This window comes from Aquarana catesbeiana, linkage group LG03 (genome assembly GCF_042186555.1).
Source record: "Aquarana catesbeiana isolate 2022-GZ linkage group LG03, ASM4218655v1, whole genome shotgun sequence".
NCBI lineage: Eukaryota > Metazoa > Chordata > Amphibia > Anura > Ranidae > Aquarana > Aquarana catesbeiana.
The window spans coordinates 313,948,662-313,973,318 of record NC_133326.1 but is presented as its reverse complement, the minus strand read 5'-3'; the positions used below and the strand labels follow the sequence as shown (position 1 = coordinate 313,973,318).

At 46.7% G+C, this 24,657-nt stretch overlaps 1 protein-coding gene across 7 annotated transcripts in view; it reads right to left on the bottom strand.

Moving 5' to 3' along the window:
- The window catches only part of LOC141132193 (deoxyguanosine kinase, mitochondrial-like), a 43,742-nt gene extending 23,521 nt beyond the window's left edge, over nt 1-20,221 (bottom strand). The window contains exons 1-2 of one of the 7 annotated variants that reach the window (XM_073620309.1): nt 20,096-20,208; nt 19,524-19,725 (exon numbers count right to left, since the gene is read on the bottom strand). Coding sequence is in view for 1 of the 7 variants with exons in the window: in XM_073620306.1 (XP_073476407.1) it covers nt 20,022-20,174 (153 nt within the window). In the remaining 6 variants the exon portion in view is untranslated. Of the gene's footprint in view, nt 1-19,523; nt 19,726-20,021 lie in introns of all 7 variants that reach the window. The other 6 variants (XM_073620311.1, XM_073620310.1, XM_073620308.1 and 3 more) reach the window with 6 other exon arrangements.
- Nucleotides 20,222-24,657: the final 4,436 nt, after the last annotated feature.

The window sequence follows — 24,657 nt, the reverse complement described above, 5'->3', positions numbered from 1 at the left end:
ACTCAGCTAAGCAGGGCAAAAAGTTTTCTGCAGGATGTGGAAACCTTGCAAGAAGATCTGAACAAATTAATGGGGTGGGCAACTACATGGCAAATGAGGTCTAATGTAGAAAATTGTAAAATAATGCATTTAGGTGGCAAAAATATGAATGCAATCTATTCACTAGGGGGAGGACCTCTGGGGGAATCTAGGATGGAAAAGGACCTGGGGGTCCTAGTAGACGATAGGCTCAGCAACGGCAATGCAATGCCAAGCTGCTGCAAGCAAAGCAAACAGAATATTGGCATGCATTAAAAATCTTAGTTAGACTTAGTTAGCCATCTTCCTATGGTGTTTTTAGACGCACTGTACCCTTTATGCGGGCCTGAGAACAATATAAAGAGTGAATTTGGTTTTCTGAATTCTCTTGTGACTTTTGGATAGTGTAGTATACACCTTCTCACATCCAGGCTATGGAAGGATCTCTCCCTAGTGCTGGATAGTGTAGGGCAAAAGGTTGGGATTATTATTTCCTGTGCTCTATGAAATACTGTTGAAACCTTTGGTAGAAAACCCGGGTCAGTTTTTTGCGGTCCGGAAATATATAACAAAATGGTTCAACGATAGACAGGGCTTGCAGTCCGCTCACCCGCCTAGCTGATGTAACCGTCACTAAAAGTGCTAACTTGAGGGACCAAAATATGAGTGTTGCTTCCTCCGGGGGTTCAAAGGGTTTTTTCATCAAACCCTGTAATACCACCGATAGGTCCTATTTTGGAAAAAACTTAAAAGGTACTGGCCTAGCTCTGGCCAATGCCTCAAAAAACCTTATAATAAGTGGATCCTGAGATAGCGGTCTCTTGAGGAACACAGATAGAGCGGCCACTTGGACCTTTAAAGTACTAGCCGCCAACCCCTTCTCTATTCCCTCATGAACCTTTTTTCGGCTATTTAATAGGGTTGAGACTAGTTTATCAGACAAGCCTTTTCTTTTTAGGATCTGCTTCTCAGTAACCAGGCTATTAGTCTGAGATGCTCGATATTGGGATGTTGAAGGGGCCCCTGAGTTAGAAGGTCTCTCCGTAATGGAAGAACCCAGTGAGGTTTCACAGCCATCTTTTGCACAGTTGAAAACCATGCCCTCTTGGGCCAAACTGGAGCCACTAGAATCATGCTTGTAGCCTCCCTTTGCAACTTCCTAAGTACCAATGGGATCATCTGAAAAGGGGGGAAGGCATAGCACAAAACGGAAGGTCCACGGCTGTGCCAGCGCATCCAGTCCGTCCGCTTGATCTCGCCTGTTCAGGGAGAAATAAGCCTCCACCTTTGCGTTGGCCTGGGATGCGAACAGATCGATCTGGAGGGCTCCCCATCTTTCTATTAGCCCCTGGAATACCTCTGAATTCAGACTCCATTCTGATTCTAGTATCCTTTCCCTGCTCAGAAAATCTGCTGCTAGATTCAGATCTCCCTTTAGGTGCACTGCCGTCAGGGATGCCAAGTTGCTTTCTGCCCAGGACAGAATCTGAAGGGCCGAGGACAGTAACACTCTGCTTCCCGTGCCTCCCTGTCTTGTTATATAGGCCATTGCTGTGGCATTGTCGGACAACACCTGAATATGGTGACCTTGGACTTGATCCTTGAAGGCTCATAGTCCTATAAGAATAGCCCTTAATTCCCTCTAATTGGAGGATCTCTTGGTTCTTTGTCCATGCTCCCTGGGCCATCTGTTCTTTCAGATGGGTGCCCCAACCCCAAGAACTCGCATCTGTTGTCAACCTTCTTTCTACAGGAAAACACCAGAGTAGGCCTTTGTCCAGGTTTGACTGTCTCCTCCACCATCACAGCTTTCTCTGAACCTGAGGGGGCATTTTGATCAACCTCTCGAGAGATTCCCCATAGGACCAATTCCTCAGAATTGCCTACTGGAGATCTCTTGCATGGAGACGTGCCCATTGCTCTGCTGGTATTGATGCTGTGAAGAGTCCTAGTACTGACATGGCTGCCCTTGATAGGAATTGGCAGGTTTGTTTGGGTCTTTTTTACAGCATTTTTTACACCTCTGGGAGAAATATTCTTTCCCGTATGGAATTGATGGTATACCCCAGAAATCTTATTGTCTGAAACAGGATCATGTTTGATTTTTCTTTGTTTATGATACAGCCAAGACTTTCCGAGTGTCTCTTTGTCTCCTTCAGATCTTTCTCTAAAAGATTCCCTGTTTTGGCAAATAGCAGGAGGTTCTCTAGATGGTATAATAGATATTCCCTTTAATCTGAGGGGGGGTAAGGCCTCTGCTATAATTTTTGTGAATATCCTCTGTGAGGCGGACAACCTGAAAGGAAGGGCTCTGAACTGAAGATGTGAGATTGACCCCAAAAAGCAGCCTGGGGTCAGAAGATTTTTCACTGAAAAGATTGTGTCCATCCTGAACTTCTTGTACCTCATTGATCTGTTTAGTACCTTTAGGTTCAGAATTAATCTGAACTTCCCCGATGGTTTCCTTACTAGGAATACGTGCGAATAGCACCCCCTGTCCTTCCTCTTCAGGGGGAACAGTTAAGATCACTTTTTGTTGGATCAGTCCCTGTAGGATAGATGACATTGCTAGAGATTTTTCTAGGTCTCGGGGAGCCTGGGTTATGTAAAACCGAGTTGTGGGGGCTGAGAGAACTCCAGTCTGTAACCCTCTGATATTATTTTGAGAATGAACGGACTGGTCATGGTTGTCTTCCACTGTGGAAAAAAAAGCTTGCAGCCTCCCTCCCACAGTCGGAGGACTGTCACTGATTTTTTGTGTTTTGGGTGGGGGGGGGGGGGCGAAACAGTACCCCTGACTTGCCCCTCCCTCTTTGAGACCTCCAGGGTTTTTTTAAAACCTGTCTCATTTGTGACCTGGGCTTGGCAAAAAGCACGGAAATTGTTCTTGCACTGAGGGATCACCTTCTTCTTTACTGGGAAGGCCTTCTTATCTACTGTTCTATCGAGTACGGCTTCAAGATCAGGACCGAAAACTAAATTCCAATCAAAGGGTAGATCACATAGCTTAGCTTTTGAGGCCGTATCCCCTGACCACGTTTTAACCCATAATGCTCTACGAGAGGAGTTTAACAGGGCCAAGGATCTTGCCGACATCTTTATAGATTCAGCGGATGCATCTGCCATGTATCCTACTGCTTTCTGTAGTACTGGCAGTGTATTATCCAACATGTCCTTACGAGAAGTTCCTGCTTCAATATGGGCTTTCAACTGTTCAAGCCAGGTTCCTGGTTACCACCGTTGACCCCATAGCTGGCTTTAAATTGGCTAAGGTTGAATCCCATGCTTTCTTTAATAGGGAGTTTGCCCTTTTATCCATGGTGTCCCTTAGAACACCCATGTCCTCAAAAGCGAGGTCTGTGTTCCTCGATACTTGAGAAAACGCTGCATCAAGCTTTGTTTTTTTATTCCACACTTGAGAGCTATCCTCTTCAAAAGGAAATCTCCGCTTGAGAGATTTAGAAAAGAAAGGAGCCCTTTTTGGGTCCTTCCACTCTCTTTTCACCGTCTCAGATAGAAACGTATGTACTAGAAATACCCCACGTTTCTCTTCACCCATGCCTTGGAACATTTTATCATGTAACGTCAACTGGGCTTTGTCCTCCTTGATGTTCAATGTTGTATGGATAGTCTTTAAAAGATCATCCACTTCATCTAAGGATAGTCTATAGCGTGAAGAAACCTCTTTTTCTTCATCCTCTTCTTCCTCAAAACCTGGGGAAACACTTCCCTCTTCATCCTCTGAATCACCGCCCCATCTGGATGCAGAAACAGATGGACGAGAACAGGGTACTGCGCTGCCTTTAGGCTGTACAGCTGGGTGCTTATCCAGGTAAGAACAGAATGTCTCAAACTTGTCTGCCAGTTCTTTCCGGAAGGAGCTTAATAGTTCTCCTGGTTGAGTAGCAGGTGTGGCTGAGGAAGTTTCCTCCTTAACTAGATCTGCTATACAGGCCCTGCATAACACCTTGGTCCAAGACTACCTAAGTGCATTTTTGCAGGACGGGCATTTCCTTTAGGAGGAGGGGAGGAATGTTTAGTCTTTTCTTTAACTTTCTGAAATACACCAAAACCAACCCTCTGTTAATGTATATCTAAACAGTACACATAGATAAACAGTAACCAGCTTAAAACGTAAAATAACTTGCTGCCAAATAGAGGAGCTAACCCTTTAGCCTCTGTGTTTGATACCGCAGCTTGCTAGTGAATCTCCGCACAGAGTCACCATTCTAACAAACACACTCTCCTTGGTACAAATGGTCCAAGGAGAGGGGTGCAGGCTCCCTTTCCTCCCCCCCATTGGAATAAGGGAGGGAAAAATACAAGACCCGAATGGATAATGTACAGAGACCACTGTCCCTGCTTACCTGGGTCAGGCTGCTGTGAGTGGCTCCTGCTCCTGCCACCGCCGCTTGTTCCTCTTCCATGCTGTCTGAGTCACAGTGGCGTTCAGCTGCTCTTTATTTGAATTTCCCAGTCCTCTCGCCACTGCGAGGACCGGAAATGACACCAGCAAAAAGGCCGCCCCCTCATCCTGCGTTCCAGCAGCCGAAACCGGAAGCCGCATTGCACCGCCGGAAGTCCCGCCCCCGGCCGGAAATTACGCACTCGCCACCCGGAAAGGCTTGGAGGCTTACAAACGGAGGAGACGCTGTCCTCACCACAGTGAAGCATGCCATCCCTCCTTCCAGCCTGCAGCCGCCGGTCTATAGAGAGCGGGGACCCCCAGCAGCCTGACCCTTGCTGGGTATGAAGAGGAGGAGATGCCGCAGCACTCCCCTCCCATAAGGGGGGATGCTGGGCTGGCCTGCAAACATACTACCCCACAGGTATGCACCATACTCTCCCCACCTGGAGAAAGCGTAGCACAACCCTGGTTCCCTACAGCGCTTCCACCATGGCAGAGGAAACACTACAACTGAGGCAATAGTGGAAGCATCCGGTCTATAAAGAAAACTGACTGCAGTGTTTCCTGGGAAAGTGGGTGGAGCTGCGCTCTCTCCAGGTGCTGTCCCTATAAAGAGAAAGGGAGAAAAGGGGATTAACTCCAGAGATAGAACAATAATTCTCTCACTCTACAAGACTCTGGTCTGGCCGCACCTATAGTATGCTGTCCAGTTCTGGGCACCAGTCCTCAGGAAGGATGTTCTGGAAATGGAGCGAGTACAAAGAAGGGCAACAAAGCTAATAAAGGGTCTGGAGGATATTAGTTATGAAGAAAGGTTGCGAGCACTGAACTTATTCTCTTTGGAGAAGAGACACTTGAAAGGGGATATGATTTCAATTTACAAATACCATACTGGTGACCCCACAGGAGGGTAAAACTTTTTTGTGTAAGGGAGTTTAACAAGACACGTGGCCACTCATTAAAATTAGAAGAAAAGAGGTTTAACCTTAAACTACGTAGAGGGTTCTTTACTGTAAGAGCGGCAAGGATGTGGAATACCATTCCAAAGGTGGTGGTTTCAGCGTGGAGCATCGATAGTTTCAAAAAACTATTAGATAAGCACCAGGTTTTTTCAACCTCACCTATTATGTAACTATGTAACAATGATACCAAACACAAAGCCAAGGAAAGAAAATAAAGCTGCTTAGAATAACCCAGCCAATCACCTGACTTGAATCCAATAGAAAATCTATGGAAAGAACTAAAGATCGGAGTTCATAGAAGAGGCACATGGAACCTTTAAGATTTGAAGACGGTGTGAAAGAATGGGCCAAAATCACAGCTGAGCAATACATGCAACTAGTTTCTCCATACAGGAGGCGTCTTGAAGCGGTCATTACCAACAAAGGATTTTGTACAAAGTATTAAATACATTTCAGTTAGCATGTTCAATACTTTTTCCCTCTGTCATTCCATTTTATTACACATAACTTCATTTCTGAACTTATTTGTTTTGGTTTATTTCTATTTATAGATTGCATGGGTTGTTACCAACATGTGGCAAAAAATTTCATGTCAATAGCACCTTTGGAAATATATTTACCTAGAAAAATGGTGACGTGTTCAAAACTTCGTTTACCCTCTATTATATAAATATAAGTTACAGTATTTGTACTGCACGGCACATATATATGTGTGCCTTTCAGTAAAAATATTGTAACTTCTACCTTATAATTGTTAGCCATATGATAAGCTTATATCAATCTCATAAAAGACATAATTCAATGTAAACAATCTAAATTAACACAAGAGTCCCAAGTGTCCATTCTTGCAAATGTGTGTTTTAGTATTTGTGGTACTAGAAGTCCTTCCAACCGTGTTAACCGTCTTTCTTCCTCTGCATTTATAATCGCCCATAATATACTTTTACCACATGCATATACAGTATCCCTTCACAAACATTTGTAGGTTGGGTTGATTATGGAAGTGCCCTTTATAAAAAAAAAAAAAAAAAATAATCACACCCCACATTGTCCTCTGCGCCCCAAACCCCCCCCCCCCCCCCCCCCCCCCCCCACACACACACACACGCACACACGCGCGCAGTAGTGTCTTTGCCAACCCCCCCACAATAGTCTTCTCTGCCTCCCTTCACATAACCACCGCCCCCCTGCTGTAGTGTCCTTTGCCTCTCTCACACAGTAGTGTCCTTTGCACCCCCCTATAGTAGTGCCCCCTTTACATTAACCACACCCCCTCCCGGCCCCCCACTGCATTGTGTTGAGCCACCCACCCTCCCTGAAAGCAGTGTCTTCTGCCTCCCCCCCACACCACACACCTGTAAAAGGTAGCACTCACCTTCCTTATGACTGATGTACAGGAGAGCAGGAGGAAGCACAGTACTGGATGGAGCAGAAGCTGACAGATTTAAAGCGGCTTCAGCCTTATTAAAAAAAATAATCAGCAGCTACAAATACTATAGCTGCTGACTTTTAAATAAAGGAAAAAAAACTCACCTGTCCAGGGGTCCAGCGCCATGCTCACCTAAACCACTTCTTTGGCGTTCTTCGGGTCCCAGCGCTGGCTTGTTTACTGTGGGCAGCTGGCTGCCCACTGCGCACACTCAAACTATGCTGCGCTTTATGAATGGCCCTGCTAGCCTCCTGGGACATGTCCCAGAAGGTTGCAGAAGAGGGAACATCTGTTGGATCACTGTGGCAATCCAACCGGGAGTGGATACCTGTCAAAATTAGGTACTCGCTCCCCGCCCCCCCCTCCAAAAAAGTGCCAAAAACAGATGAGCAGGGGGTTGGGAGGAGGGCATAAAAGGTGAACTTAACCTTTAGGGTATAGAGAAATCCCCTAGGGGTGGGACTTTGAAGGCACTACCATGTCAAAAATTGTATAAAATGTATAAAGTTTACTATAGACAGAAAAAACACATAATAAAGAATAAACAAGTACAGATGGATGCATTATGATGTACAAACGTTTGGCAGAGAGAACATGATACAAAATCCTAAACCCAACGACGTTTCAGAGATGAACTGTAGTCTCCTTCATCAGGGGGTTTTTCAAGGACATACAATGTCTATGAGATTTAAATACATAATGATGAATCAATAGGTCCTAGCAAATGATACATATAAATTAAACGTATGTAACAGTACTTACATCATAATGGCAAAACAGTACATAGACGCATCCAAACAAAATTAAAAGATGAGGAATAAATGAAGCGAGGAGTCCCCCAAAGGCCACATCCACCAAGGGTCAGTGTGAAATAAGATGAAAAAACTGGCGTAGATGAAAGGGGGAAAAAAACAGTAAAAAGCCCCTTTCTCGCATCCAACAGCCCCACTGGGATCAGATTCACAGACCAGTGGCGAGCTGACACATGCACTGGGGCCCAAAATAAGGGGAGGATCTGGAAAGAGAGCAGGGAGAGGGAAAAATAAAAAAATAAATAAATGATAATTGATAATAACCTATGTGTACAGAAGGGTAGCAAATATGTATCAAGTCAAACACATCTGTGTCAAACAATAATATAAGAATCTACCTAAATTTGTAAGATGAAAGGTATACAGACCGATGGAGAAGGGGGGAGGGGCTGTTAGGAGGTCTGTGGAGTCTCACGCTGCAGGTAGACACTATGGGATAATAAAAATACAAGCAACTAAGGGACACCCAAAAAGAAAAAGAAAAAATGTAAAACAGAGAACAGAGAGAAAGGCTCTGCAGATGGAATACCATAAAAGAAGGGTATGTAAATCAAGATTGTGTCTTACCAGTGCAGCAGGACTCTCAATCACAGAGACAACTCCCAAACAGCGTCAAACCCCTGGCCCTACCTGATCTGCAACTTAACCCTCAAGACTCACAAAACGTTTGAGGAGAGGGAAACCAAACTTCAAAAACATCTCGAAAGTTTCAATAAAAACATTTTGATTAAAAATAGGATTTTTTATAACAGCTTACCTGTAAAATCCTTTTCTTTTGATGTACATCACGGGACACAGATCCTCAGTAATTACTGAAGGGATATATAGGGTATCACTAGGTGATTGGACACTGGCACACCCTAAACAGGAAGTTCAACCCCCTATTTAATCCCTCCCCTTACAGGGATACCTCAGTTTTGTAGCAAAGCAATATAAGTGTATTAGAAGGGGGCGGGACCTCTGTGTCCCGTGATGTACATCAAAAGAAAAAGGATTTTACAGGTAAGCTGTTATAAAAAATCCTATTTTCTTTCTCGTACATCACGGGACACAGAGCCTCAGTAATTACTGATGGGACGTCCCAGAGCAATGCTATTTGAGGGGAGGGGACCACACAAGTAGGGTGTAATCAGACCTGAGGACCTCGTACTGCTGCCTGCAGCACACTACGCCCAAAGGCAATATCCTCATGCCTTCCCACATCCACCTGATAAAATTTGGTGAATGTATGGACCGAAGACCAGGTTGCGACCTTGCAGATTTGAACCATGGAGGCCCCGTGATGCACCGCCCAAGAGGCACTAATCGCCCTTGTGGAGTGTGCCCTGATTTGAAAAGGTGGAATCTTTTGTTTCAAACCGTAAGCCTGAATAATCATTTGTCGAATCCACTTTGAAAGGGTAGACTTTGATGCTGCCTGCCCTCTATTGGGACCTTCTGGTAGTATGAACAAAACATCCGTTTTGCGAACTTGAGCAGTTGCTTCCAGATAGGCCTTGACTGCCCTAACTACATCCAAAGAATGTAGTGACTTTTCTTCCGTAGAACAGGGATCTGGAAAAAAGGAAGGCAGAACAATATCTTGGTTTAGATGGAAATCTGAAACCACCTTTGATAGAAAGCCAGGATGAGGGCGCAATACCACTCTATCCTTATGCATGACCAAATAAGGCTCTTTACAGGAAAGGGCTGCTAACTCTGATACTCTTCTAGCAGAAGAAATGGTTACCAGGAAAATTAACTTCCTTGTCAATAAGACCAAGGGAATCTGACGTATGGGCTCACAAGGCTGTTTTTGTAAAATCGACAGAACCAAACTCAAGTCCCAGGGGTTTAGGGGCGCTTTAACTGGAGGATTAAGACGCGTCACCCCTTGCATAAAGCTTCGGACCAAGGAATGAGAAGCAAGTGGTTGTTGAAATAACACTGATAAGGCCGAGACCTGGCCATTGATGGTACTCAAGGCCAGCTTCATCTCTAATCCCATTTGTAGAAAGTCAAAAATTCTACCAATTACATATTTTCTGGGATGCCAACCCCTGGCTTCACACCGGGATACATAAGTCCTCCAAACTCTATGATAAATCACTCTGGAAGCTGGCTTCCTAGCATTGATTAAAGTAGAGATCACAGGACCTGAAAGCCCACGACTCCTCAGAACGTGGGTCTCAACAGCCAAACCGTCAAATTTAGCGTTTGTAAAGGCAGGATGGAATACTGGACCATGAGATAATAGGTCTGGACGTGACGGTAGGGTCCACGGGGAACCCACTGTCATTCTTACTATCCCTGCATACCAAGCTCTTCTGGGCCACCAGAAGTACCGACTTCTTTTCCTGACGAATCCTGAGAAGAAGCCGTGGCAGTAGCATAATCGGAGGAAACGCATAGATCAGTGAGAACTGATGCCACGGAATCACCAACACATCTGTCCCGTATGCAAGAGGATCTCTTGTTCTTGCCACAAACTTGTCGACCTTGTTGTTGATCCTGGACGCAAAGAGATCTACATCTGGTATCCCCATCTTTGGCATATGGCCCAAAAGACATCGGTGTGAAGAGACCATTCCCCTGGGAATAACCGCTGGCGACTCAAATAGTCCGCCTGCCAGTTCTCTATCCCTGGAATGAAAACTGCCGATATGCATGGCACATGCTTTTCTGCCCAGACTAAAATCTGGTTCACCTCTTTCTGAGCTGCACGACTCCTGGTGCCTCCCTGATGATTGATATAAGCCACTGCTGTGGCATTGTCGGGCTGGATCCTGACAGGGCAACCCTGTAGCCTGAGAGTCCAGGCCCTTAGGGCTAGACACGCTGCGCAGATCTCCAGAATGTTGATGGGTAAGGTCCTCTCGATTTCGGATCATTCCCCCTGGACTGCAGACTGCTCCAGAACTGCTCCCCAACCCGAAAGACTGGCATCCTTTGTCACCATTGTCCAGGTAACCGGTAAAAAGAATTTCCCTTTCTGCAGGCTTTCGGGTATTAACCACCAACTGAGGCTCTGACGCACTGTAGGAGACAGGTGCATCGGAACATCTAATGCCTGTACCTTCTTGTTTCAAGCAGACAGGATACTGTGTTGCAGCAGTCTTGAATGAAACCGAGTATAGGGAAGTGCTTCGAATGAAGCCACCATCTTTGCCAGCAGCCTCATACAAAGACGGACAGAAGAAACCCTTTTTGGTCCTGACTACCTAAATCAGCTCTCTTAAGGCACTGATCTTTGCCTGAGGTAAAAATACCTTCTCTTGGTTTGTATCTATGACCAGGCCCAAATACTCTAGTCTTCTTACTGGTTTTAAGAAAGACTTTTCTAGGTTGAGAATCCAACCTAGGTGTTCCAGGTAGTTGACTGTGGTCATCAAGTTCCCGCTCAGACAGGCTACCGACCGGTCTATCAAGAGCAGGTCGTCTAGGTATGCTATGACAGCTATACTCTGAGCCCTTAATCTGGCCAGAGGAGGAGCCAAGATCTTTGTAAACACTTGAGGAGCAGTGGCTAGCCCGAAAGGCAGGGCCACAAACTGAAAATGGCATCCTTCTATTTTGAAGCGCAAGTACCTTTGATGAGCAGGAAAAATGGGTACATGCAGATATGCATCTCTGATGTCTATTAATGCCAGAAATTCTCCTCCCTGTAGAATGGAGACTACTGACCGGATTGATTCCATGCGAAAGGATCGAATCCTTAGGAATCAATTTAGTTCCTTTAGATCCAGGATGGGTCTGACATCTCCATTTGGTTTTTGAACCGTAAAAAGGTTGGAATAAAATCCCAATCCTTGTTCTTTTGTGGGAACCACCACAATGACTTTTTGCGACAATAGTAGCTCTAATGCTAGAAGGAGCGACTGCTTTTTCTCTGGATCTCTGGGGACATTTGATCTGAGGAAACGAGGAGAGGGGAATTCTTGGAACTCCAGTTTGTAACCTAGAGTTACCGTGGAGATTACCCAATTGTCCTGGAAATCCTCCTGCCAGAGCTTTGAGAACCGTAGCAGTCTTCCCCCCACCCGAGCGAGCGGGTCGCCCCTTCATAAAGGGGCTTTAGCGTCTTGTCTAGTAGGCTTCTTCCCCCAGGACTTCTTTTGTCCCTGGGGTCGACTCTGCTGAAATTTATTTCTGGACCCTGACAGAGGAGGCCGTCGCGACTGCCTGGAGGCTGATGCCCCTGGCACTGGGGAAAGAGTCCGTTTGAAAGAGGGACGCTTACTCCTTTTCTTAACAGGTAAGAGTGCTTTTCCCACTAGAGATCTTTTGGATAGAATTGTCCAAATCCTCTCCAAACAGCCTTACACCACGAAATGGAAATCCATCCAGAAGCTTCTTACATGGTGCTTCGGCTGACCAATTTTTCAACCATAAGATTCTACGCATATGCACCAACCCAAGTGAAAGACAAGAGGTTTGGATGATAGAATCTCCGATAGCGTCAACAGCAAAACATAAGGCCGCTGGAAGGTTAGCCAACCCCTGGGCCTGTTGTTCAGGTAGAACTCTGAGGACCTGCTTAACATGGTCTCTTAAGTATTGACAGACTCCGATCGCTGCCACTGTAGGTTGAGCTACTGAACCTGCTAAGGAGAAAATATCCTTCAACAGGGATTCCATTCTTTTTATCAACAGGATCCCTGAGCATCTGAGCATTGTCTACAGGACAAGTCAGACTTTTATTTACGGAGGAAATGGCGGCATCAACAGCCGGTATCCCCCACATATTTATAAACTTTTCTTCCATAGGATAAAGTGTTGAAAACTTTTTAGGTGGAAAAAAAAACGTTTTTTATCTGGGCGATCCCACTCAGAATAAATGAGCTTTTCTAGTAAATTATGAACAGGAAAAGCATGTATTGTTTGAGGAGGCTTCAGTGAACCCAAGGAAGAAGAGGGTTCTTTAACTGACTCAGATACGGGTAATTTAAATGTGGAGCGGACCAATCCAGCAAGAATTTGCACTAACACCTTCTCATCCTGAGAAGCTGAAGAGGGCCCTTCTCCACTTGATTCCTCAGAGGAGGAATCATCAGTCCCATCCCGATCCTCTGAAAAGGATTCTTCTCCCTTTTCCCAAAGTTCCTCTGCCTGAGGGTCCTGGGTAACAGAGGAAGACCTAGTGCGTTTTCTTCCACTGAGTGAAGATGAGATTAAGGCCATTAATCTTTCCTCTAGTCCATTAATGGTTGAGGAAAAAAACCTCCTGCGTAATACATACAGGGGCTGAAGTGCTAGAAGCAGATGCAGCCCCTGACCCCCGATGGCTCTCCCTGGCCGGCCATCCCAGGTCCTTCAGGGGGAGAGGGCGCTGCAGAAGGGGGGGTTCTCAGAGCCTGAGGGAAATCCCCTAGAGCCTCTGGTTTTTGGGGTATTTGTACCTCTTCTATCCATAGTGCAAAGCAAACAAGGTGGAAGTATCACACAAATAAAACACTGACTGCTGAGCGATGTAGTACAGCAACTGTCGCTGCTACCAATGCCCAGTCAAATGTTTCAAAGTAAATGCTGCCTAGGAGAATGCCTGTGTCCCACCTAACATGCGACCGTCAGCTCTGTGTCCCTCCATAGGCTGAGTGCACCTGAAAGAGTGTGCTTCTTATAGCCTGTGCAGCCGGGGATGTGGGCATCTAAGCATGCCGAATGTCACGCTAACGCTCCGCCCCCCTCCTCTGACCACCCCTCCCGCCCCGCTTCTTTTTTTTCTTTTTTCAAAAAACGTGCGCTTTCCTGCGCAAGCCGACCCTCCGGGACAAGCGTGGAGGGGAGGCTGGGGTGGAGGAGGAAGGGGAGAGGCCGGAAGATGATGGGATCTGCCAATAGTAATGGCGGCGGTGGCGGCAGTGCGGTATACTACCGCCTTTCAGACCTCCGCGGCCCCCCTAATCTTGGGGGGGGAATATCCCTGAGGAAGAACCCCCCATCCCATTTTACCTGAAGCTCGGCTGGAGGAGCTGTGCAGCGTGAACACTGAGACAATCAAGCATGTGAAGGTATGTGCTCTTGGCAGCCCCCGGTGGCCACAATAGGCATAGCATATATTTACTTAAAGGAGAAACCTACTAGAACTAAAAAAATCTGTGGAATCTCCCTTACCTTATCCAGCTGCAGGGTTCTGCTATACAGACCCAATCTTCACCTCTCATGGTGGGCTCCGTTTGGAAAACCTTCAGAGACTGGGGCCCCCTATGGATAGGGGGATCCGCAGTTCTGGGCCTGTAAAGCACTCTGCCAAGAATAAGGCTAGAAAAACCAAATTCTGAAACGCGGGGTCCAGCTCTCTAAAAAGAGAAGCGTTACAGGTAAAACCTTGTTTCTTCGGACACGAGGCCTGGGTACCATCCAATTCGGCCTAGAAAGGACACTTTGAAATGGATCCGGTTCGCCTGGCTTGCCCCAGTATAGGATATAGGATATTCCCTTTGGAGCTCAGCACAGGACATCTTTACACGGGACCAACACCTAAGACACTGGCGAAAACACTAAGGTATCCCTGTAAGGGGAGGGATTATATAGGGGGTTAAACTTCCTGTTTAGGGTGTGCCAATGTCCAATCACCTAGTGATACCCTATATAACCCATCAGTAATTACTGAGGCTCTGTGTCCCATGATGTACGAGGAAGAAAAAGATGGTAAATACAGTAGGGACAAGTTAGCCTTTCAAGATAATAGGGCATATAAGTGGAATACTGGCCAACACCAACAGAATAATAAGATATAAAAACAACAAAGAATATTATGCTGCGATTTCACACTCATTTTCGAGTTTGTCTTCTGTTTCATCACAGGTATCAACTAAAAGCAAGAAAACTCCCCATACCAACCGGGGCCGTGACCCACCACAAGGGACTAAGACAAATACTGGGAATTCGCTTAAACGCCCCCCTGGAACACCAACAGAGTCAGGTAGAGTCTCTACTACAGCGACGGGTCTTTCTGTACCCCCGCTTTCCCAGTCCCATGGGGGTAGCTCTGCTACATGCCCAGTGACTAGATCGAGAACCATACAGAGAGTCGAGAAACTTAACCCTCCCCCTTTTGTGGAGGCACTTTTAATCAGCACCAAGGCAATCCATCCCACCTAGATGGTCCTTCTGGCCAATCCAATAGCCCATCCTCTAAAGTAGATCCTTACACCACTATGAATATTATCAATCTTTCATCTCATACTCTCTCCTTGGAGGAAGCCCGAATACTACACAAAGGCCTGGGGTTTTGCCCCAACGATAATGTTGACAAATTTGAATTCATAAAAGACCTCCAACTCTTTGCACGTAGACTTATCCTTAAGAGCATGTATTACAAACTTGGAGGGAGGACGGACCTTACACCTAGTGAAAACAGGGCAATAAACCAATTGGTCTCTCTGTTGGACACCACTGACTTGATTGACCGTATTGATCTACCTCAGGTACTCTCCCTGTCACAGGAGGCCATTGCAGGAACAAATAAAAGATCCCCCTTCGGGATCGAAAATAAAGAAAAAAATCTTCTTTATTTCCACCCCCCAGTTCCAACCCCAATATCGCCACCTTTTTAAAGCTGGTTAATGGTGACATTGACAAACTATGTAAAATCCCCAAAATGTACAAATACTAGTTTTGCTGAAAGATCGGCTCTAAAATCTCTGAGTGACAACTCCTTGATTACAATTAAACCTGCGGATAAAGGGGGCAATATGTCCTTATGGACAACTCACAGTATGTCACCATGTGCTCCAAAATTTTAAGAAACAAGAATTGGTACAGAAAAATAACCCCTGACATTGTCCATAAATTTAATTTGGAATACTACCAGCTAGTGGACCAGACCTATTCCAGTAACATAATTAATAAAACTACATGGGAATACATCAGAACAGCTTTTCCCAGGGTACCAACCTTTTATTCATTACCTAAGGTCCACAAAGATGTACACAACCCCACAGGTAGGCCGATTATATCGGGTAGGGGATCTATAAGTGAAAACGCCAGTCGACTTGTAGATGAGCATCTCAAACCATATGTGGCCGGTCTGCAGTCCTATGTAAAAAAGATACCATCCATTTTTTGAGGATCATTGAGAACCTTATCATTCCTGTGGGGGCCTACCTTGTTACCATAGATGTAGAGGTGCACTACAGCTCCATCCCCCATAACAAGGTGGTGGCAGCAGTGAGACATACTATTTTTCAATGCAGTGACATGGATTGGGGATATAACAAATTCATTCTGTCAATTCTTGAATATATCCTTCAACATAACGTTTTCACCTTTTAACGGCTCCCACTACCTCCAGGTACAGGGGGTAGCGATGGGGACCTGTTGTGCCCCGTCCTATGCCAACCTGTACCTGGGGGAGTGGGAGAGCATGTTCCAGAACAATGAGGCCCTGTCGATGTACACAGACCACCTTTTAGTGCGGTTTAGGTACATCGATGATATTTTCACCATTTGGGACAGCCCCCTGGAGCTATTGGACCAATGCTTGGGGAGAATGAATCGCAACAAACTTAACCTGACATTTACGATGTCCTCGGATACCAGTACTATCTCTTTTTTAGATGTACAGGTGTCAAGGAATGAGGATGTTACACTCAGCAGCAGCTTGTACCGCAAAACAACTGCAGGGAACAATATTTTACATGCCTCCAGCTTTCACCCCGAGACCCTGATTAGATCTATACCATATAGTCAGTATTTAAGGGTGAGACGGAATTGTACTAACGATGAAGTCTTCCGCTTAGAGGCAGGGAAATTGCGTGACAGGCTGCTGCTGAGAGGTTACTCCAAAACATCCTTGAAAAAAACGTTTTGGACGGGCCACTTCCCGAAGTAGAGAAGATCTTCTTTACTATCAACAGCAAAAAAAAGTCAGATAGCTCCCTGCGTATAATAACCAAGTACTGTAATCAACACACTGAAATCCAAAAAATTGTTTCTAAATATTGGCACACCCTTACTATGGATTCCAATCTAAGATGTTTACTACCAGAGACCCCTCTTTTTACCTTTAGAAGAGCCAACTCAATTGCCTCCAGACTAGTAAAAAGTGAATATAGAGGAGATAAGGATGTTGTTCACTGCAAATACAGGGGTACATATATGTGCGGTGCATGTGGCTACTGCAGATATATGGACACCAACAAAAGTGCCACTCTACCCAATGGCCAGACCTTCAAACCACACCATTTTGCAAACTGCCGAACCTTTGGGGTGGTCTACCCCCTTTTGGAAAAGAGCCTATCGTCACATCCACAGCATGCAGACTTGTGATCCAGACCTCCCCCTTGGGAGGCACACCACCCTGGTCCATTCAGGTATCTTTCCCAGAATCAAGTTTTTGATCCTTGACCACATCCACCCCAGCTCAAGAGGGGGGGACTGGAACAAGAGTCTCCTCCAGCTCGAGCTGTGGTGGATATATACTTTGCAGGCCGCTCATCCTCCTGGCCTAAATGATGCAGTTTGTTTTAGGGCTCTCTTGGAGGGATTCAATTCGGGTGGAATGGAGAAATAGCATAATTCTACAGTTTATTGCTTCTTTTCTTTTTATTCTTTCTTATCCTTTCTCCCTGTGACAACATGCCCTTATACACTTCATCTATATTTGCTCCTTGTGTCATCATGTCTATGGATTATGTGCTGCATCTCTATACTATATATTGTTGTTTGTACCCTGTAGCCCCTTTTTAACAGATTCCCTGCCCCGTTAACATTACTGTTTACTGCCCCTCCAGTTGTCTGCTTTTGATCCTGCCCGGGAAATGTGAGGATTATGACATGGGGTCCCTGACCGACCCCCTTCGCCTGGTATGATCTATATATTTTTTATTGGGCAAATTGGCGAAATGGACAATGGGTTTGCCCTAGGCTGTGTATCCCTTACCTTTTTTCAATTTAGTTACTATTTTTGTTTTCACATTTTGCATCCTTTACACATGCACCTGGAGCGGCTGGACAGCCTCTTTGGGGGTTTCAAGGATGAAGGATCCGCTACATTATTGCGGACATCCCCCTTTCCTTGTCTATGGTGATCTATGTTGAGATCATCTTGCCGCACCGGTGGGAGGCCACTGCATCGTGCCCCTCCGCGGCGTGTGCGCGTGGCGTTGGCTGTCCGGCCTGCCCTTTGTGTTGTCCGTGCGGCGCATGCGTGCAGCGTTTTTCGCACCTGCGCTGTGTGGAGGTGCAGCGCAGTGACAGCTCAGGGGGCCCACCCAGGGAGGCTGGACTCAGAGCAAACCACACTCAGCTGCTTTGCATCATGCAAAAGCATAATAATAATAATTTCGTCTAATGATATAAATGCATCTCACCTTTTGATCATATGTCTTTCTTTCTGCCGTAGCTCATCCTCTGGTGTGTGCCTCCTGCTCACAAATAGACCCAACACACATCACTCCAACCTCGCTCTCCCAGCCAGCCTGCTTCAGCTGTTTGAGTGACACACTTTATTAGCATATCAATAGGAAGTCCCAAAGCTCGAGGGTTGGGCTTCCAACAGCCAAACACCTCTTACAAAGCTTGTGACCTCACAAGAAATGAACACAGGATGTGACTGACCATATAAGGATTTAACACCACAACAAAATACATACAACCAAATGACGATGACTAGAGTTCCTCATGGATGGGAGATTATCTGCAGGTGTACGTCATGGCACCCCAAATATGTTGATCAGGCATACCAGGGGCAACCAGAGGAAACAACCGCTAAACCGATAATGTCTTTGCAGAGCGAACGCATCCCCACCAGACGATCGTTCTGTTCATTGCACAGGGGCCCTTTGCTGGCGGACATGTCTTCTCTCCGCAAACACCTCTCTCCAAACACCAGGAAGTTTTCCACTACCTAAGAGGTCTCAACCAGCGTCAGTCTGCCCCAGTCAGCTCTTTAGAGCGGGCTGCGAGATGACAGACACTGGGAGACTCTTATGACAATACATTAATATAAAATTTTCCACAACACCCAGTGCATGTGTCAGCTTGTGAATCGGATCCCAGTGGGGCTGTTGGATGCGAGGAAGGGGCTTTTTACTGTTTTTTGTTTGTTTTTTTTCCCCCCCTTTCCACTAAGCCAATTTTTTCATCTTATTTCACACTGACCGTTGTCCGGTGGATGTGGCCTTTGGGGGACCCCTCGCTTCATTTATTCCTCATTTTTTAATTTTGTTTGGATGCGTCTATGTACTGTTTTGCCATTATGATGTAAGTACTGTTACATACGTTTAATTTATATGTATCATTTGCTAGGACCTATTGATTGATCATTATGTATTTAAATCTCATAGACATTGTACGTCCTTGAAAAAAACCCTGATGAAGGAGACTACGGTTCATCTCTGAAACGTCGTTGGGTTTAGGATTTTGTATCATGTTCTCTCTGCCAAACGTTTGTACATCATAATGCATCCATCTGTACTTGTTTATTTATTTTGTGTTTTTTCTGTCTATATATACTTTATACATTTTTATACTATTTTTGACATGGTAGTGCCTTCAAAGTCCCACCCCTAGGGGATTTCTCTATTTTCATGTTTACTTGGGAAGTGGCACACCTTCATTGTTAGTAGCCTTGTTTGGATACCTCTGTAACCTTTAGGGTAAAGTTCCGCTTTAACTTTTCATATTAACAACCTGGCGATTGGTTGCTAGGATCACTCAGCATCCTAGCAACCAATAACCTGCTGGTTAACTTGAAAGGTTGACTGAGTCAGCTCCCACACCCACCCTCCATCCAATACTGTGCTGCCTCCTGCTCTCCACTCTGCAGTGAAGATGAGAGCAGTAGAGGAGGGGGGGGAATGCAAAGCAGGGATGTGTTCAAGTTCTAACAGTCGGTTTCCAGCGGTTAAAGTGGGGATAAACTCCCAGCTATGACTTCTACCTATAGGGAAGCCTTATTATATTCTTACCTATATGTACTGTAAAGATCTAAATGTACACCGTTCAGGAGAAATTTACTGTATTTGCAGCTGATGTCATCATCGGCGCATGCGCCCTGGAGAAACGGCTACCTTGACCGTTCCTTTAGAAACCTGTGCCATGCAGGCTTCATTTTCAGGTACGTTCCACGTGTGCTAGTATGAGATGCATACTAGCACATTATGACATTTCCTTTCAGGTCAGAGAGAAAATAAATTTAACATTTAAAAAAAAAAAAAAAAAAAAATCACCCAGCGGTTTACTACTCCTTTAATGGCTTGCTGTCCCCCGGGGTAGTTAGTACAGGACTGGGGGTGAGAGCAGGTTTAAGACTGAATAGGTTTAGCCTGGGCTTACACTATTATACTCCTAATGGGGGCACACAGCAACCTGACAGTGGATGTAACCCCTCACCACACTATACAAATCTAACAAAACAATGAAAAAAAATCTATCTTTAGTTTAACCTGCTTGGTTTCAGGCATTACTTGAATAAATACTGTATCATCTATCTCCTCTGCTGTTCCCCACTCTGAATACAGTGCTTTCCACACGTACTCACAACCTTCTCTTCTATCGTGTGAGCTCAGTGACGTCCTCCAGCACCTCTCCTCCTGCACACAGCCAGTCTGTGTCCTCATACAATCTCTTCCTGGTTACGGCTACGCTGCAGTCACATGATCTCTCCTCAACCAATCCTTGCCCACTGTGTTAGGAGATACATAACCATGCTTGCAAACCAACTTTATTGTATGCTAAAATGCACTTACAAACGACCAAAGAGGCTGCTTATCTGGGTCCATGTGCTGATAGCTGACTAGTTACTAAACGATAGATCTTGTAAACAGAAAACTTCTCTCTCAGGGAACTGTTCTCCTTTTCTAGCCTCCTTATACGCTCTAGTCCAAAATGTACAGACTTATATCCCCCCTCAGCCTTCAAGGGTCCTCCACCTCAGTATTTCATTTCTAGAAATCATTTGAAGAGAAGATGAAACAGCGAGAGATGTGGGCTTTCATTGGTTAAAAAATAAAGTTTCGATGTAACTTACATAGTCAGGTTGAAAAAAAGACCATAGTTCAACTATAAAAATAAAAAAATAATAATAAATAAAAAATAATGTGAAAAAAAAATGCAAAAAATCACTTATGTGATTTGATTTTTTTTCTAAAGAAATGATTATGTGATAGAATAAAGAACACAGGTAAATGGTATAATTACCCCCCAGAATAATGAACTCCACAAGGATTAGTAAATGACCCCTCTTTCTATTTTCTGAAGGTAGTAATTCAGGGCTCATTCGCACCATGTCCATTGAGCATAGTTGCCAACATTGCAAAAAAAATTTGTGGGACACTTTTTCGGCTGTAGGCAGAGCTGTATAATAATTAGGGGGCGGGGCATGCATTTGTATGTGTGGCATAGCAATAAAAAAGAAACCTGCGGCGCGTGTAGAAAAATGGGCATGGTTTACGTGAAATAGTGGGCGTGGCTTAAATGGGCGTGGCTTAAAGTGGGTGTGTTTAGAGTCTGAGATGAATGAGGGATGGAGAGGGAAAGGGGGAGAGAGGAATGAAGGGACAGCAGCCCCAGATCCTACACAACAATAGAAATATGTGTATTCTGGAAAGTTTAACAATCAGCAGATAAAGATACTCCAAACACCTGGTGTTAGCGCTTCAATCTTCCATGATTGTTATGGTGTCAGGATGATTGAAGCGCATTATTTCTATTATTACATTGTAATATAAAATAAAATCATTCAACTCACCATAATGCTACTAGCCACATAATGTCACTAGCCACGTCGCCTGCCACCAGCAGAGTCCTTCCTTGCATCAGGTGCCCCCAGCAGAGTCTGTCCTTGCATCAGATGCCCCCAGCAGAGTCCGTCCTTGCATCAGGTGCACCCAGCAGAGTCTGTCCTTGTATCAGGTGTCCCCAGCAGAGTCTGTGCTCGTATCAGGTGCCCCCGGCAGAGTCCCTCCTTGCATCAGGTGCCCCCGGCAGAGTCCGTCCTCGCATCAGGTGCACCCCAGCAGAGTCCCTCCTTGCATCAGGTGCCCCCAGCAGAGTCCCTCCTTGCATCAGGTGCCTCCAGCACAGTCAGTCTTTACACCAGTGTTCCCAGCCTCAGTCCTTAAATCAGTGTCCCAAGCAGAGCCATAGTTACCCCCCCTGTACATAGTTACCCCCTCCCCCTGTACATAGTTTCCCCTCTCCCCCTAGTACCCCCCCGTGCATAGTTACCCCCCCTGTACATAGTTACCCCCCCCTGTACATAGTTACCCCCCCCCCTGTACATAGTTACCCCCCCCTGTACATAGTATCCCCCCTGTACATAGTAACCCCTCCTGTACATAGTTAACCCCCCCTCCTGTATATAGTTAACCCCCCTCCTGTATATAGTTAACCCTCCCCTCTCCTGTACATAGTTAACCCTCCCCCTCCTGTATATAGTTAACCCCCTCCTGTATATAGTTAACCCCTCTCCTGTATATAGTTAACCCTCCCCCTCCCGTATATAGTTAACCCTCCCCCCTCCTGTATATAGCTAAGCCCCCGTCCTGTATATACGTAACCCCCCCTCCTCCTGTATAAAGTTAACCCCCCTCCTGTACATTAAACAAGTTAAATTGCTGCAGAGACAAGAGTGGCGTCACTACAGCTGGTGTCACCTGGTGTGGAAAAAAAATTGGTGTCATCCCCCTCCACCAACTATGGTCCCCCTTCAGTACAGACCCCCCCTCCACTAAGTACAGACCGCCCCTCCAGCAGTATAGACAGGGCCGGATTTGCCATAAGGCCACCGAGGCCAGGCCTCGGGGCGGCAGCGGTGCAGGGGCCGCCCCCCCTTTCAGGCTGCCCGTTAAAGTTGATTAAGGGCACCGGTGCCCTTAGAAAAGATGGCCGCGAGCCGCCCACTACTGCGCATGCGCAGTTCTGAAGCGGCCGGGCTCGGGAAAGCTCGTACGCGCTCGGCCTTGCGGCGCATGCGCAGTAGCGTGATTGCGCCGCCCGGTGCCATTTTTGAAAAGATTAAGAAGTAATGTCAGCGGTGCGGCGGCGGGGGGAGAGAGATGACATCTCTCATTGCCAGCACCGCTGTTCCGCCCTCCTTCATCTGGTGGCAGACAGGCAGTGTGGCAAGTGACATCCCCATCTGGTGGCAGCGTGGCAAGTGACATCCCCATCTGGTGGCAGCGTGGCAAGTGACATCCCCATCTGGTGGCAGCATGGCAAGTGACATCCCCATCTGGTGGCAGCGTGGCAAGTGACATCCCCATCTGGTGGCAGCGTGGCAAGTGACATCCCCAACTGGTGGCAGTGTGGCAAGTGACATCCCCTTCTGGTGGCAGCGTGGCAAGTGACATCCCCATCTGGTGGCAGTGTGGCAAGTGACATCCCCATCTGGTGGCAGCGTGGCAAGTGGCATCCCCATCTGGTGGCAGCGTGGCAAGTGACATCCCCATCTGGTGGCAGCGTGGCAAGTGACATCCCCATCTGGTGGCAGCGTGGCAAGTGACATCCCCAACTGGTGGCAGCGTGGCAAGTGACATCCCCATCTGGTGGCAGCGTGGCAAGTGACATCCCCATCTGGTGGCAGCGTGGCAAGTGACATCCCCATCTGGTGGCAGCGTGGCAAGTGACATCCCCATCTGGTGGCAGCGTGGCAAGTGACATCCCCATCTGGTGGCAGCGTGGCAAGTGACATCCCCATCTGGTGGCAGCGTGGCAAGTGACATGCCCATCTGGTGGCAGCGTGGCAAGTGACATCCCCATCTGGTGGCAGCGTGGCAAGTGACATCCCCATCTGGTGGCAGTGTGGCAAGTGACATCCCCATCTGGTGGCAGCGTGGCAAGTGGCATCCCCATCTGGTGGCAGCGTGGCAAGTGGCATCCCCATCTGGTGGCAGCGTGGCAAGTGACATCCCCAACTGGTGGCAGCGTGGCAAGTGATATCCCCATCTGGTGGCAGTGTGGCAAGTGACATCCCCATCTGGTGGCAGTGTGGCAAGTGACATCCCCATCTGGTGGCAGTGTGGTAAGTGACATCCCCATCTGGTGGCAGCTTGGCAAGTGACATCCCCATCTGGTGGCAGTCAGGCAGTGTGGCAAGTGACATCTCCATCTGGTGGCAGCCAGGCAGTGTGGCAAGTGACATCCCCATCTGGTGGCAGCCAGGCAGTGTGGCAAGTGACATCTCCATCTGGTGGCAGCGTGGCAAGTGACATCTCCATCTGGTGGCAGCCAGGCAGTGTGGCAAGTGACATCTCCATCTGGTGGCAGCCAGGCAGTGTGGCAAGTGACATCTCCATCTGGTGGCAGCATGGCAAGTGACATCCCCATCTGGTGGCAGGCAGAGTGGCAAGTGACATCTCCATCTGGTGGCAGCCAGGCAGTGTGGCAAGTGACATCCCCATGTGGTGGCAGCATGGCAAGTGGCATCTCCATCTGGTGGCAGGCATAGTGTCAAGTGACAAGCAATGGTGGCAAGTGACACGCTCAGGGCTCCCAATGATTCTGCATTATGGTGAGTTGAACTATTTCATTTTACATTACAATGTAATGATAGAAATAATGTGTTTCAATCATCCTGACACCATACCAACCATGGTGACGGGGATGATTGAGGCACTAACACCAGCCATTGCCCTGAAAAATTGCCCGCGAAAAATCCTTACCCATCGCGCGCTTATCCTGAAGTATTTTTAGTCTGTACAATTAAAGCCAGTTATTTTCAGTGTTTTCGTGTGTGGAGATATGTTTTTAATTGATCTATTGTAGCAGTCATCGATAAAGGACGAGAATGGTGGTGTGTGTGTGTGGGGGGGCGGCATTGAAGGACCCGGCCTTGGGGCGGCAAATGGAGTAAATCCGGGCCTGAGTATAGATCCTCCTCCCTCAGTACAGACCCCCCCCACTAAGTACAGACCCCCTCCATTAGTTTAGACCCCTTCATCAGTATAGACCCCCTCAGTACAGACCCCTCTCCCTCAATACAGACCCCTCTCAGTGCGGTCCCCTCATCTATCAGTATAGACCCCCTCAGTGCAGACCCCCCTCCATCAGTGCAGACCCCCTCAGTGCTGACACCCTCAATCAGTGCAGACCCCCCTCCAT